General features: G+C 37.7%; 1 protein-coding gene across 4 annotated transcripts in view; it reads left to right on the top strand.

Moving 5' to 3' along the window:
* Positions 1 to 285: 285 nt before the first annotated feature.
* The window catches only part of LOC113480839, a 51292-nt gene continuing 35799 nt past the window's right edge, over positions 286 to 15778 (top strand). For 3 of the 4 annotated variants that reach the window (XM_026850046.1, XM_026850059.1, XM_026850068.1), the window contains exons 1-4: positions 286 to 339; positions 1395 to 1464; positions 2212 to 3656; positions 13334 to 13458. In XM_026850046.1, the coding sequence (XP_026705847.1) occupies positions 2212 to 3656; positions 13334 to 13458 (1570 nt within the window). In that variant the 5' untranslated portion in view covers positions 286 to 339; positions 1395 to 1464. The remainder of the gene's footprint in view (positions 340 to 1394; positions 1465 to 2211; positions 3657 to 13333; positions 13459 to 15778) is intronic. The other variant, XM_026850053.1, reaches the window with a different exon arrangement.

Genomic DNA, 15778 nt, shown 5'->3' with positions numbered 1-15778 from the left:
CCCCCCGCACACAGCGCCTTCCGCGCTCCCCGCAGGACGGAGGTCTCAGCCGGGCGGGAGCGGGGCTCCGGCTGCTGCAAACTCACCTCGGGTCGCTCTCTCGGCGCGCGGGCAGGTTTTGCGTTTGTGCGCAGCCTGGCCGGGTGCGAGGGGCGCTGGCTTACATGTTTTGTCAGTTCCCTACTCAGAAAGAGGTGGTTACCAAGCAAAGCTAGTCAGTTCCCCCCCACCATCTGTAAGTTCTGCCACATATGCCATTTTTCTCCATTTGGAAATTTATTATACAGGTGGAGCTTGAGGCCTTGAGCTACCTGGTTGAGTCTTCAGGATGTTTGGCAGGTTAGTTAAAGTGGTAATTTAGTGTTGCAAACACTACTAGGCTGGTGCATCGCATATCCCAGCTCAGGTTCAGTGTTTACAACCGGTTCATTACAGAAATACAACAGACCTATGTCTGTCCCGTTTAAGAGGCAAGACTGTCACATAGATTGTAATTTCTCAGTATGCGCTTGCTTTGTGTGTCGTGTCCCCCCCCTTCCCCCCAAGAATGCCAGTGGAGATGCTTTTGCATGCACTGTCCAATGGACGGTCAGAGTCTGGTAGGGATTACCAAGAAAAGATATTCCTGTGTGGGGTAGTCACAGAGCAGCATTTGTCACCAGTAGAGATTCTGCCATGGAGAATGTCTTTGCATGCTCTGTTTTCTTTCATTCCATATCAGAATACAAGCTCTATTTAATAGGAGCTAATAAAACAACTTTTCTTTCCCAATCCTGTTTTTGAATGAAGATAGAGTAACATTTTTTGATGGGGGATAGAGATGACCATTCATATGATGTTATACTCCCTTTCTTATTTACTAAAAGGAGGAACTGAGGAGTTAGAGGTATGCCACAATGTTGTGTCACCAATTCTAAGGAAGAGGGATAGTTGCATGGCCATGTTTCTCCCTCTTCTGGCAGTAGTGCTGTCTTCCAAGTAGTAAAGTCAAATGCAGATAGTAAAATCTCCTTGGTTTAGACACTTTAGTCTGAGGATGGCGGAATTATCTTCCTTTGGGTAGGAGGTGAGAAAGTGCCCAGAGTTAACACCTTTTCTTACCAGTTTTGCAACTGGTGTGAGATGGTAAATGTTGCTTACAAGTTTTCCTTTAATACTACCTACAGATCCTTTTCAGATGAAGGAAAAAAACCTTCAGTTGTTGTTCAGAATGTGGAGCACGTGACATTTTATAAATATTTATTCCTAAAAGTTCACAGAAAGTAGTAGAATAAACCCTCTAGTAGGAAAAATACTTTCTTGTTTGGTATTGCATTTGTTTGGGGGGATTTGCTGAATAAAGTACTTGGCATTTGATTTATGACGACTATGACTTTTTGTTACGTTCTCTCTAGACTTCAGGAATACAAAGGAAAATCCAAGTAATTCTAACTAATAGATGGATAATGACTACGTGTCACAGTGGTCAGTGCCATTTTGCTTTGTTTTTAATTGCCCTTGTCTCTGAATCTTTCTGGAATTTATTGGTTTATTCTCAGATTGCAATCTGTTTGGGACAGGGATTGGGGTTTTTTGTGCTTATTTTTAGAAAACATGCATCCAAGTGGTCTTTAGTTGTTCCAAACCCAGAAACATAATAATAGATTGCAGATTTAATTTTATGTCTTATATTTGTCTAGTACCAAATTATAAATTAAATCCAGCACCTGTTTGGTGTTAAATGAATTAGTTGAGCTCAGTTCGTGTCACAGAAAATAATCCTTGTGATTGAAGTATTTGTGTTTTTGTTGGTCATATTAGTAGTGATGTCAGGTATCAGTGTGTTGGAAATTGGCACGTTTATGCTGTAAGAGAGATTTATAACACTTGACAGATTAACATATGTCAGCAGAGAACAGAGATTGTTGATGTAACTAATTTTTCAAATATTCACAATGAAAAAGTGTGATTTGTAAATTATTTAAGATATATCATAAAATGTGACTGCTAGACTGGTACAGCACTAATGTAATTCTTTGCTAAAGATGTGCAATAATGTGGCAATTTTGTTTAAGCAATATTTCCAGTAGGTGATGTCTACTTTTCTTCTGGTTGAGTACATTTTAGTTGTGACTGAGGGGTCTGAGTATGCATATCATAGGCCTAAATAACTTCTGCTTTTTCATATGTTAAAAATATTCGTGCTGATAATGTATTAATTTTTTTTCTAAGATGCTTCATGCTGAAAGTAGAGTAAGGCTCTTGGAGTGTCAGGATGAAATCACAATTGAACCATGTTCTAAAAAAATGAAGTCAACAGAAGGGGCTTACGAGAAACTCTCTGGTGATGATAACCAAGGTATTCAGGAGGAGGTGGATGCTGAGAGAACATCAAGTGATTTGATGCCAGTGTATGCCTCAGATAACCAAGGGCAACATGAAATGCAAAAGCAAGAGAAAATACCTACTGGTATCCTAGGAATGTGCAGTGACATGCTCTTTGAAGATAATGTACTGCTTAGTCAGCCAGTTGATTCAGAAACTGTGCAGAATATAAGTCCGCCATTTACATCAATAAATTACACTAAAGTTGAAGAAAAACAGGACCATTTTATTACAAATAACGCTGGTGAAGATAATACTGAAAACAGCAGTACATCATTCTTGGTAAATAGAAATGAATCAGATGAAGAGTTTTTTACAAGCAAAGAATTTATTGGACCGATTTACAAGCCTGCCGAAAGTAACAAACAGGACAAATCTGGTTGTTGCAATGAATGTAGAAGCAGTGAGGGCTATCAGGATGAATTGCACGAAAGCAGAGCTAAAAGAAAGGAGACAAAGCAGATGCAGGCTATTTCTTCTGCTGTACCAGAAATAGATGATGAACTGGACCAGTTCTATAAAGAAATTAATCAGCTGGAAAATGAAAATTTAGATACTAATTTTCAGGAAAAAGAAACTGAAACTTCTCAGGAAAAATACTTTACTTATAACTGTAGTCAAACCTTACAGGAGGATTATCAACGTGTATTGTTGGGCACCCCGCAACCATTTTACGAGAATAGACAGTGTTTCTTTGGGGAGCAGAGCAGTCAGAAAACAAGCAATGAGCAGCAGTTTGTCATGGAAACAAGTGACTGGAAAACTGAAAATACCTTTAATGGACAAGTAGATTCTAAATATTGGAACTACTTAGTGCCTGAATTCAGACCTGCTTGGCAGTCAACAGGGTCTTTCATAGTACCTCAGGGACCTCTTACGCCTGGATTCAACCATCAATTGCGTTTTCAGATACTTAATTCCCCACCACAAAAAATAAATGCTCTCCCTTCTCAGGATGGTGAACTTTCTTACAAAAATTATCAAGGTTACCATGGAAATGGTGATATCAACAATCACGGTCCATTGCTTGTTCAAAGTCCCAACTGTGCTGGTGATACTGATATCCATAATACTCAGGTCTTCAGAAATGGAAATAATGACCGGAACGGACTCCAAAAGAATGGTTTCTGTGAAACCAGAGAAGAGTGTTGGAAGGATCCTAAAGCTGATGATTCAGAAGGAATGCACAGCTTTCCTTCCTCATGGTTACCTGAAGAAAGATTCAGTTGTTCACAGAAATTTCTCCTCATCTTAAGAGGCTTACCTGGTTCTGGGAAATCAACACTTTCTCGGTAAGTAAAGACTTAAAGCTAGAGAAGCTTATTCAAATCAAAAGTTTTAAGAAAATAAAAAAAAAAAATCTGTAAGCACTTGGCAAACTTTGTTATTTGTAAATTAGATTATTAAAATGCAGTAACTTTTACTTAATGAGTATAAATGACAGTAAATATTAAAAATATTTGCTTGGGGGTTTTTGTCTCCTTTGGAGTTTTGATGAACGTGAGCTGTTTTGTGTTAAATTTAAAATGTCTTGTATCTCTTAACTTGCACAATCATTTATTCTGAAACTTGCAGGTGTACTAGTATGTGATGGTCTGCCTTTTTTTTTTTGTCTTAAATTCCTTAATTTAAAAAAAAATCTTCATCAAACGTAAAAGCATTAATTTGACTGAACCAGAAGTACTTTTTTATGCCCATGCAAAAAAATCTTTAAAAACAGTTAGAATTTTGCTCTTCTGAAAATACTTAATTTGTTTTCAGTGTGTTGATGAAACTGAGCATAATCTTATTCCCTTTTTTTCACACAGTGTCTGTCAAATTCTCTGTTCATTTGTGAACAGCACACAAGAAAAGTATTTTCCCTTAAACACTTATTGAAGTCTGACAAGGTTAAAAGCAGGTACCACCTCCAACCTGGATTTGCACTTTTTTTGGGTCTAATTTAAAAAGCACATAAATTGACACAGAGCACAAACACTGTATTAAGTGAAAATAGGTTTCTCTTGTATAAAAAAAAAAAATAATTCTTGTATCAGTACTTATTGATTGAGCTTTATCCAGAAACTATACATCACAAATGGGATGTCTTGTGTCGTTATCTTCTGCAGTTTGCTAAGAGCCTATGAAATATATACAGTGATCATGTTCTTCCCTGTTTTTGTATTATAGAGTAACCTTGCTGTTTGTGTGTGTGTTCCTGATATTTAGGAGACCGTGATCTCCATATCATAGAATAATACCTATTAGAAATTTCTAGCTTATATATTTATATAATAACTATAATATTTTCTAGTTACTGATTGGTCTGTTTTGCAAACCTGCATTTCTGGAGCTGCATGTGCCCATGTGGGTATTAATGCAATAATTCCTTTAATATATGGAACCAACATAGAAAATTTAACAATATAACCCTGTGGATAAAATGTTGCCTCATTCAGTGCAGAAATTGGGTAATAAAGTGAAGATACAAAATATTGTTTTCCAAGTTTGGTGTGCTGAACTGTCTCTGAATCTTTCTCCAAATATATTATTCATATTATCTGAAAGATTCTAAATGTCTTCAGGGTTTCTATGATCACATACTCATGCTTTTTTCAGCCCTTGCTAGTGAGATCAATTACTAATTTTATTTAACAGTTTGGAAAGTGGGCACTAGGACATCAAGGTCAATAACAGTACCAAATTTGGGTGCGGAATCTGAACTGTGTGGGACTTGTTTTCAGTGTATTCAATTATACGCAGTTTCATATGTTCAGTGCTTGGTTGCAATTATTAACCCATGAAATCATATCTCAGGGTCTTACGTACGTGGGAGGAAAGAATCCCAGAATTAATGGCTACCTATGGGGAGTGTTATTCTTAACAAAGTTGCCTATGTTTTTTCCGTGTAACGCCATAGAAATCTGCAGAGTAGGATAGCAAATACAGTCTTCTGATGTCATAGTAGTACCCACAGGTATCTTTGTAGGTGCTAAAGATGCCAAGCCTGCAGACAAACCTCTACTACTTGTGCTAGCAAAATGACTGTGAAGGAAAAGCAGAAAATTGACATTATCTGTGTGGATCAGCACTAGAAGGGAACAAGATGCATCTTGGAAGTGGGTTTCCCAAATGTGAAATGACAGCAGAGCAGATTAGTGAGACCCAGGAATCTTGAATTCATATGTGCTTTTTGTGTGAAGTAAGGGTTTGTAAGTACAGACACTATTCCTCCTGCTCCCAGACTTAACCCATGTCTGTCCTGAATCTTCCACGGAAGTCTATGTTTTGTTTTGACTTTTCATCCCAACTGCTTGAAATCACAGGCATGTTTTTTTTGGAGGAGGCTTGTGGAGGTCAACTAGTCCATCGTTCTGCTTGCAGCAGGTCTGTTACCATTGTTGGATCAGATCAGCTGTGTCTTTGTCTAGCCTGATCTTGAAAAACTTGCAAGCACAGAGATTCCACAATCTCTCCAAGCTTGTTTGGTGCAGTATTACCCTACTAGTAAGGGAGTTCTTTCTAATCTCCAAACTGAAGTTCCCAAGCCATAATTTGCATGTGTCACGTGTTCACCTGTGTTATAACATGTGCAGTTACCTGGCACAATCTGGCTCATCATCTTTGCAACTTCTCTTCGGGTAAGGGGATAGGACTATTCTCTGTAATTGGCAGATGGTCTTTTACTGTCTTCATTGTCAGGCTAAAAGCCTAGCTGCTATTAATCTCTCCCTGTAGGTGGTATGCCCTTAGCCATTTTGGTAATCATCTGTTCAGCCCTTTCTTGGTTTTCAGCATGTCTTTTGAACTGGGAAGCCCCAGGGCACAGTATTTCAGAATTGACTGCACAAGAGCCAGGTAGAGTGTGGATGATGCCTTATATTGATATGCTGGCTACATTTTCTCTACTAAAGCCCAGCATGTGCTTTGCTCTTGATGAAAGCACACCATTCATTCATCTCTAGTTTGATGTCCACTGTAATCCTCAGATCCTTTTCAGCAGGGCAGCTCAACCAGTCACTTTCCCTGCTGTACTTAATGCTTAGGTTTCTTTTTCACGAGTTGCAGAACTTTGTTCTTTTCCTTGTTGAGCTTCATGATGTCTTACTCAGCCCAGTGCTCAAGTTTCTCATTGGCCTTCTGGATAGAAGCCCTACTGTTCAGTATGTCAGGCATCACTGCTAATTTGATGTCATCTGCAAGTTCTCTGCCTCATCATCCAGATCAACAGTGAAGATACTGCAAAAAAATTGTCCCACTATCATCCCTTGCTCTATTCTGCTTGTTACTGACCGGGAGATGATGTTGGAAGCCTTGATTATTTCAAAGGGTGAGACATTCATCACTGTCCTCATCCACAAAGACAGTTGTTTCATCATAGAGTGCATTCTGGTCAGTAAAGAAGAATTTGTTGGTTGCAAAACTCACATTGACTCTTCTTGACTACTTTTGTTTCCTTCACATGTTTGAAAATAGATTCCAAGAAGATGTACTCCATTGTCTTTCCAGAACTGAGGTTAGGTGAGGTTGAGCAGCCTTTAGGTCCTTGAGTCCTTTACCTGCCTTAAATATAACATTAATGGTTTCCTGGTCATTGGGGAGCTACCTTCATCTCCTCAATTTATTTCTTGCATTCACCTGACCTAGACAATCCCAGCCTCCTGAGGCTTAGTTGAGTTCCTATTGCTTTATTCATCTGTTTGCAGTTTTGTTTTCCTCTTCCTATCCAACCGTGGCTTTTGGTCTGTGTTTACTAGCTGTACATCTGCTCCTAAATTCTAAGCTGATTTCTCAGTTCCTTCTTCTTCACCCCCATTCTTCCCAGATTCATCTTGTCCCATTTCGGACAGTGGTATTACCTCATTCCCAGCTTCATTGTACCAGTTTCTTGCTTGCACTTCTCTCTCTGCTGCCAGGACCAAGTTGCTTGTTCCAGTGTTTATACCACTACACTTCCCATGTCCTTCCTATTTTAGGCCAATTTTGTTTCTTCTCTTGAAATTCTTAAGATTGTGGTGGGACAAGTGTATTCTTACAATGCAGTGTTGGTACTGAATCAGCTTCCTGCCACTGCCAGAATGCTCTGTTCAGCAATGGGTTTACTGCAGGGAGACTGTGTTTTCTGCTCTGCTTTTTACAAAAATGGGTACTTCACACTACTACTTTCTGTGCATGTCACTCAAAGTTCTACAGCTTGGGCAGTTTTACAAAAAATTTTTGCAGGAAAAGAAAACACATGTATTTTGCCAGAGTTCACTTACTTCCTCAATCCAAAGGTTCTCAGAGAAAAGCTTGGAATAATGAAACATCATAAACATGCTGTATTTCTTCCTTGGTTTTAGAAGTGACTGACCATTTAGTTAGAAATTTTCTAAAACAATTTCACCAGACAGATACCTAGCAGTGATATCTTTAGCCAAGGTAACGGAAGTCTGCTACAATGAGAAGTAGATGATAATATGATCTTACAATGCCAGAAAAATGTTACAAGAAAACAGACTTGGATTTTTAGGATACTTTGCTACTGAACTTGGCAGCAATTGCAATTTTCCATTCCTCCATGAATATCTGAACATGAATTTGAATAAAAAGGAGCTTTGAGAGTTTGAAAGAACGAATATTGGTGTCATTTAAGGGGTAAATTTTTAATTAAAACCATTGTCAGGAATATATGAAGACAGTCGTCTTTATTCTTCCTGAGAGCTCAGTCTTCTGAGTGGAAGAGTTAATATTTATACCTGAATGTAGAAACAATTGTGTGCTGTTGTCTCTAGTTATGTATTTATTTAAACAGTGTTACCAGCAATGCTTTTAAAGTAACATTTACATTGCTTAGTAATACTACAGATTTTAAAATTATATTTAGTTATTATCTATTTTTTCGTCATCTGTGGTATGTTAACTATTTTAAATAGGTGAGTTAAGAGTTTCTGAGATCTTTCTTAGAAAATCACCTATCAAAATAGGCTAACTCACATGTAGGGTGGGGGATCATTTTAGTTTTGAAGAAAAATTAAGTCAGGATTTGCGTGTGTGTGTATGCATGCATGCACTAGAAAAAATGTGTATTGGTTTGCTGAGTAGTTAAAATGAGCATTTTGGATTCAACGTGGTTTTTTTATGTCAAGCTAATCTATTAGATCAGATAGCATGTCTAGAAAAAGTAGGTGAGCTGCTTTAATTGTTTTATCTGCTTTAATTTCACTATCCTACTGCGTTCAAAGCTAGGTGTTCAGTTGCAGGGAAGGTTTAGGGTGGAAAAGATGGATTACAGTAGTTGGGTAATACTGCTACTCATTTTAGGCATGTGCACATATTGATACCGATTGATTTGTAATTTGAGCCTCTTATTAGAAATGTATGTATTTTACTTTTCCTCCATCTCTCAAAAGTGGAATATCATCTCTTTGTGGGTTTAGAATAGTAATTCTAAATAGTAAATGTTTTCTTTGCATAGATGTGCTTTTTGTCATTGCTGTTTCCTAGTTAATGAGCCTGGGATAAATTTTATTTCCAAATACATGTTAAAAGTATTTCAGTTACTCTGTATGATGTTGACAAGTATGTTTGTGTTTTAAATTCTGCAAGCTTATTGTCAGGCTTTTAGTACATTACATTTTATGATTTGATTTCACAATTTAGGAACAGGCTACAATCATTGCTGTAATAATTAAGTTTCAGTTCATAAACCCATTACATTGTGATAGCTTGTGTGTTGTGTGTAGGGTAAGGGTTCTGTTACTCTGGCTTCTTTGTTAGTCCCTTTGCCTTCCCAAATTCTGTAATTTTAGGATTATCCTTGCAAACATAGTTTACTATATTCAATCTGTTATATCAGTTATATATGTTCATAAATAAACGGTGATGTTTTCCGAATTTCAAGGAATAACAACAAAATATTTCAAGAATAAACTTTGGTGGGTCTGCAGGATTTGCAAACCCTTGTCTTTGTGTTTCTGTGTTGCTGCTAATGATGTTGGGAAGATACAACAGAAGATTTTAACTGAGTTATTCTGAGAACACTGAGCAAAAAAAGTTCATATATATTCCTACAGAAACCTGATGATCAGGCTCCTAGGAGCTGTAGGGGTGTGTCTACTCAACTAGTAGAAGAATCCCAGTTATTATTTTCTAACTCTTTTATTAAGGCAGATGGTCCTTACTCTTTTCAGATGTGTGTATATACATTCAGCACACAAAGTGAGTGTGGAAGGTAGATCAATTTTTCTAGCATTATTAGTTGGCAAATGTAGCACACTGTAAATAAGAAAATTGGGCCATCTGTGAAATCATGGCCTAGTACCAAATGAATCTAAACTCCTGTTAAATACTTTATTCAAGAAAGGAATAGGTATTAAAACATGCTGGTGTGTGTGGTGTATGATTTACTGGTTCCATTTTATGTACTTAGAACAAAAACAGGCTTTGAATACTTCTGTGCTCTCCTAAACCAGTGTAATATGCATCCTGTTAAAAGAGATAGGCTCTAACAAAAATAATTATTGAACAAAGTCCAAAGAAAGTGGCTGTACTTTTGGTGTATCATGCTCTGCTTTCTGAAATAGCATTGCTATTTGCCCTGAGGTAACCTTAATACTCTGGAAAAGCGAGAAAGAGCAAGACGACAAAACCAGCTTGTATGCAGCTTTGATCATGTTACTTGACAGGTGCATCATTAGTAGTTTCTTCTGGTCCTCAGTAATCTCAATTTCGTTGTTACAGTTCTCTGTATTTTAAAAGCAAAAATAACCAACAACATAGTTGTGGGACAATAGGTGTGTAGGAACGTAAGTGAATACATAATATAGTGTCCCAGTCATTAAACTATGATCTGTAACAGTTTGTTGTTGGTGACAAGTGGCAAAACATAGCAAATTACTTGTGGAGAAATTAAATTTAAGTCTTTGGGTACATTGCCTATTTCTGAGCTGAAACAGTTGCTGAAATTTCCACAGGATAGTGATATCTGAGTGTTGCAATGGCTATAAATGCTCTGTGGCACTAACCGACTGGTTTCTATTTTCAAATATACTGTAGAAAACACAAATAGTCAAGGAGGTTTTGTAATCACACATATTCTGTAGATCAGACTTTAAACATGATTGTACTGTTGTCTCAGTTTTGTAAATTTTTCCTTGAAACCCCATTTTCCAAGGACTTTCTGAAAATTACATTTGACAAAATGGGAATTACTCAATGGGATGGATTAATGTGGATTCGATTTGGCAGAGATTCTGATGTTATTGAGCAGCAGTTAATTGTTCCCTGTAACTTTGCTACAATCAGTTTCTCTGAATCACAGGTGTTTTTGTTGGTGTGCCTGGGCAATATTTAGGATTCATTTTAGTTAAATCCAAAAGTCAGCTCTATGATGCTTCTAGAAGGTTTGGCTGTGGCATTTCATGACAATACGGTTGCAGATGAAAGTATTAATACGGTAATGATTCATCAGGAAATCTAGATTTATTAATAACTAACAGCAATTTATCATTACAAAGTAATTCAGAAATGTTGAAAGAAAGAAAAGCGATTTATTTACAGATTCTAAAATGACAAGATTCACACTAATTTACCTAATGGTACCTTAATTTATACATATATATATGCACATACACAAAATATACAAACACACACAGAAACAAAAGTATTTGGATCCAGTAGAATGAAGTATGTAACACACCAATAAACAGAGAAAGAATGGGTGAAAGAGAACCTAGCTCAAAGAAAAAAATTCCCTCTTCTCAAGTTTAGAGTAAATACTCACAATGCTTTGGCATTCCTCAGCGGGTGATAATTGAGACTCGAGGGGGTTGACTTCTCTCTGGCCTTCTGTCTGGAGCAGACACCACCTTAAGGGTTTTGGTACCTGAGAGGAGACCCAGCTTAGGGGAGATGGGGGAGATGCTGGTCACATGCTCGTTGTGATCCAGGAGAGCTCAAAGGGTCTCTTTTGTGGTCACAGTTTATAGGGTCCAAGATAATTGACTTTTGTCAGATATCTTCTGACAGATCTATCAGTTGCACAAGAACTTGATGAATGTGCAACTCTGTTACTGTTCCCATTTGACCACATCCCAGGCACAGGTGTGCCAGGCCATTACAAGACGATGGGCTGTTATAACTGTTTTGGAGCTATTGGGAGGGGCAGGAGCCAGGCTCGTTAAGGAGGTGCCTTAACATTATCAGTCCTTATCTCCACAGATTGGTGTATAGCTTGAGGGATGTGACTGGAATCACACCTAGCACCAAGCAGCCCAGCAAGGAGGAGCGGGGAGGGGTGAGAATTGCACCACCACAAATGCAACTACATAATCCTAGAAAGACTCAATGGAATTTTGTAGTATTGCTACATCACCCATTACAGCAATGTAATAAACATATTATCAGTAATATTACAATATAGAATAGAAGTAAAAATGTTAAACAGTAAACATTGCAACTTTGTTCCTCTGAGTTCCCCTTCTTACCCTCACTGGGTTCCCCAGTGTCTTTTATTGTTTGCTAAACTGTACTTATATTCCTCCCATTATCTTTGATGCTAGCCATGCAAGAAGCAGAGTGTAATGCAACTTATTCTGATCTACAAATGAAGTAAACTTCTAGCCAGTAAATTCTCTGTGTTGCTTGGAAATGGCAGGCCTAAAGGACTGCGTAAATGTGAAATTGGAGTTGCAATCTTTTAATCTTCTTTTATCTTTATGGATTTGAATCTGTGTATTTTATCCATTTGTTCACAAATTTGGTTTGGTTTGTCTGTTTGTTGTTCTTCCTTTCCCCTGCCCCCCATATTTTGAGAGAATACTCTGTCAGATTTTGCTGAAATTGGTCTATATGTCTAGAAGTTACCATGGAATGGCATCGTCTTAGAAAACCAAGCTAAAACACTCTTAAGTGGTTTAGGTGATTCGAGAAGTGATTGTTTTTCTTCTGATTTGAAGTAATACATGCAGGAATAATAAAACACATGGCTCTCCTATCACCCTGTTAGCACTAATGTATGAATGATAGATGAAAAGATCCTATTTTAAATTTATTGTCATCTACTAAACTGAAACTACAGTTCTACAAGATGTGGTGACCCATGTAGCAGCATACTGCTGCTCAACCAGGGGAGGTCTCCATTGATCGTATCACCTTTTGGGGCATTTTCTTAAATAGACTCAACTGCTAAAGCTTCAGAAAAATAACCCAGGGGAAAAAAAATGATAATAGGTTTGCTTTCTTGTGGGCATTGAATTCCAGTGACTTAGATCTAGTGAGTGCCAGAGTTGATTAGGAAGCAGAGGCAAGTAAGACTGTCACCAGGACTGGGGGAGAAGAGACAGAACTGGAATAGAAGAATACAGGATCTTGAAGGAATATGGACACTCTTCTGTAATCCTGCCTTTTATTAGTAGGACAATCTTGAAATTTTATTGTGATCTTTTACTTTTTCCTGAAAATAGCAAAATTGCTGTAAACAATTGTAGTTTTCTTTTGCTGTTCCTCTGTTCACCCACATTGTATGTGCAAACAGCATGGGCAAAGGTCAGAAGAGGGCATGTTGAGAGTTTAAGGTACTGAAAAAGGATTTAAACATCCAGTTCATTGCTCAGCTGCATCCAGATTCCTCGTGATCATATGGGTTTCTAGAGATAATTCCAAGTGAGAGTTGATACGGAATGTTAGTAAATACATTTAATTATTATGAAGTACTTAGAACTTAATGTGATATAACCATAAAATAGATGGGTACAAACAACTGTTGGGGGTGGAGGAGAAGAAACAACAAGTACAGAAATAGTAGAGAGCAGGAAAATATATTGCTTTAATTTGGATTACAGTTATTGGTAATACATATAAGTGCACTTTTATAAACCTGTTTGAAGTTTGTAAGAAGTTCAGAAGTAGGGCACAGTTAAATTTATTTTACATTCATTCTTTTTTCTGTGTCTTTTTTCTATCTGAAAAATAAAAGTTAAATATTTTTGCATTTTCCTTTGTTTAACAGTATTCTGCTTGGTGAAAGTCGTGATGGCATTGTATTCAGCACCGATGATTATTTTCGTCAACGAGATGGATATACATATAATGCTACTCAGCTTGGTGATGCCCATGATTGGAACCAGAAGAGAGGTTTGAATGCATAAGAGGAATCCTGTTAAATTATGCTTATATCTAGAAAACAGAAATATAGCATAACATATATACATTAAATTTTGAACTTACAGAAGGTTAAGAGTTAAAAAAAGAAAATCTCTTCTCTTTGTGCTGTGACCTGCTGATTTGTTACATTTAATACTAGTATCTGGATCTGGCAGAATTGACTTTTCTAATGTTGGCAACAGCAGAGTATCCTGTTTTTCCAGTATCTTTACTGATCTGATGTTCATCCAAATTTATAGAAGAGTTTGAGAAAGATTTTAGTTCACTTGTGTAGATTAACAGCTTGAATAACTCGTCTTTCTCAGTAGCTAGCAGTGTCCAAAGGTTGGGTGTAATTGGTAAGGAAATCAATACCTGGGGTAAGAAGGGTAGCAGACGGATTCTTGCTCTTTCTGTCACAATTTTCTAAGAATCTCACTACCTGCTTGGTCTGCTCCAAGGAGCAGACAAACTGAAAAACTCCATTGCCTGTGCATGCTGATTACTCTTTGTGCTGCAGTGCCTGAAGCAGAAGCTTCTTTCCTGTCCAGAGAACTATTTCTTTGCATCAAAAGACACAAAGGGCCAAATTAAAAAAAATATCTTCTTCCCTTTCCTCCGCTTCTCACCCTAATGTAGAATTTATGATACGTGGGGGAATGCTTCTTTATGAACAATGAAGGAATTTTTCAGAGCAGTCATTAGAATATCAGTTATATAAAGCACTTCTGAGGTGGGAGTGCAGCAATAATAAATACTTTGAGTGAAGTTTCCAGTAGGAGCAAAGGAGCGAAGAGGTGGTAAGGTAGTAGTTTATGGATGAGAGGACTCAACACTTCAGAATTATGAGACCGCTAAATAATTCTCACTTGATAATGGCTTCTGGCTGTTTCTCACTAGACCTTAAGGTCTCTCTAGTTCTGTATCACTTAGTTACACAGTATTTTGGATAACCAGAACAGTATGTAATTTAGTTATTCAGTGATTTTGATAGCAAGAACAGCTGTGTTGTATGGAACACTCCCACTGTGAAACATTTGTCAGAATAGCTTTGGGCTGAGGTTATACTCAATTCTTATCTCCTGCTTTGACTAGATAGAGCTTGGTTTCATTTGTATGTGGATCCTTGAAATACATGAAATGAGAACTTCAGGGGAATGATAATGCTGGTAATTGGGATTCTTGTCTGATGAGTAGGTCTCTGTTAAAGTTTAATATAGATTATATCAGATGCAGAAGTTATTTATGTATCTGCTAATATTTGTATAACAACTTATTTAGCTAGAGCTTTTTAATCCTTGTGTCAGAATTAGGGAGAAGGCAAAAATTTACTTTCTTCACAAATGAGAAAATTATTCTGTTAAAATTATCCTCCCCCCCATTTTTGCAGAGGGAGTGAATCTGAAATATAGAAGAAAATAGTTACAAGTGAGACCCAATGGGGAAAAAATTATTTTAGATGAACAAAACTCTGAAATGTTTATAAGACAGTGAATTACATAACGTTGATACTAAAACCACATACACATTTAATGTGAAGATTTTAAGGTCAAGCACACAAATGCTAGGAAATGCTAGAATTCATTTGCCACTGCAGCTTTAATTGTGAAATCAGTGTCACTCTTACAGGCTTTTAGACTTTAATTCCCTTTATATTCCCTTTTGTCGCTTTGCTAAGTGTCTTTTGTTTTAGTTCATCCTGCCATTTCTACTGGAAGTGTTGGCTGCCTTTGATGTCTTTTTAATATTGTTGACTTGACAGGTCAAGTTGGGGTTTATCTGATTTTAATCTCTGGTTTGTTTGGTTTGGTTTTGACAGTGACTAATAGAATTAACATCATAGAATGGTTTTGGGTTGGAAGGGACCTTCAAGATCATCTAGTTCCAACCCCCCTGCCATGGGCAGAGACACCTTCCACTAGACCAGGTTGCTCAAAGCCCCGTCCAACCTGGCCTTGAGCACTGCCAGGGAGGGGGCAGCCACAACTTCTCTGGACAACCTGTTCCAGGACCTCACCACCTGCACAGTGAAGAACTTCCTTATATCTAAATCTACCGTCTTTCAGTTTAAAATCATTACTCATTGTCCTCTCACTACACTCCCTGATAAAGAGTTCCTCCCCATCTTTCCTGTAGGCCCCTTTAAGTACTGGAAGGCTGCTGTAAGGTCTCCCCAGTGCTGTCTCTTCCCCAAGCTGAACAACCCCGACTCTCTCAGCCTGTCCTCACAGGGGAGGTGCTCCAGCCCCCTGATCAACTTTGTGACCCTCCTCTGGACTTGCTTGAGTAGGTCCATTTCTCTCTTATGTTG

Source organism: Athene cunicularia (genome assembly GCF_003259725.1).
Source record: "Athene cunicularia isolate RWA chromosome 1 unlocalized genomic scaffold, athCun1 chr1_part1, whole genome shotgun sequence".
Taxonomy (NCBI): domain Eukaryota; kingdom Metazoa; phylum Chordata; class Aves; order Strigiformes; family Strigidae; genus Athene; species Athene cunicularia.
Note: the sequence above shows the minus strand (reverse complement) of the source record. Positions and strands in the feature narration are given on the sequence as shown.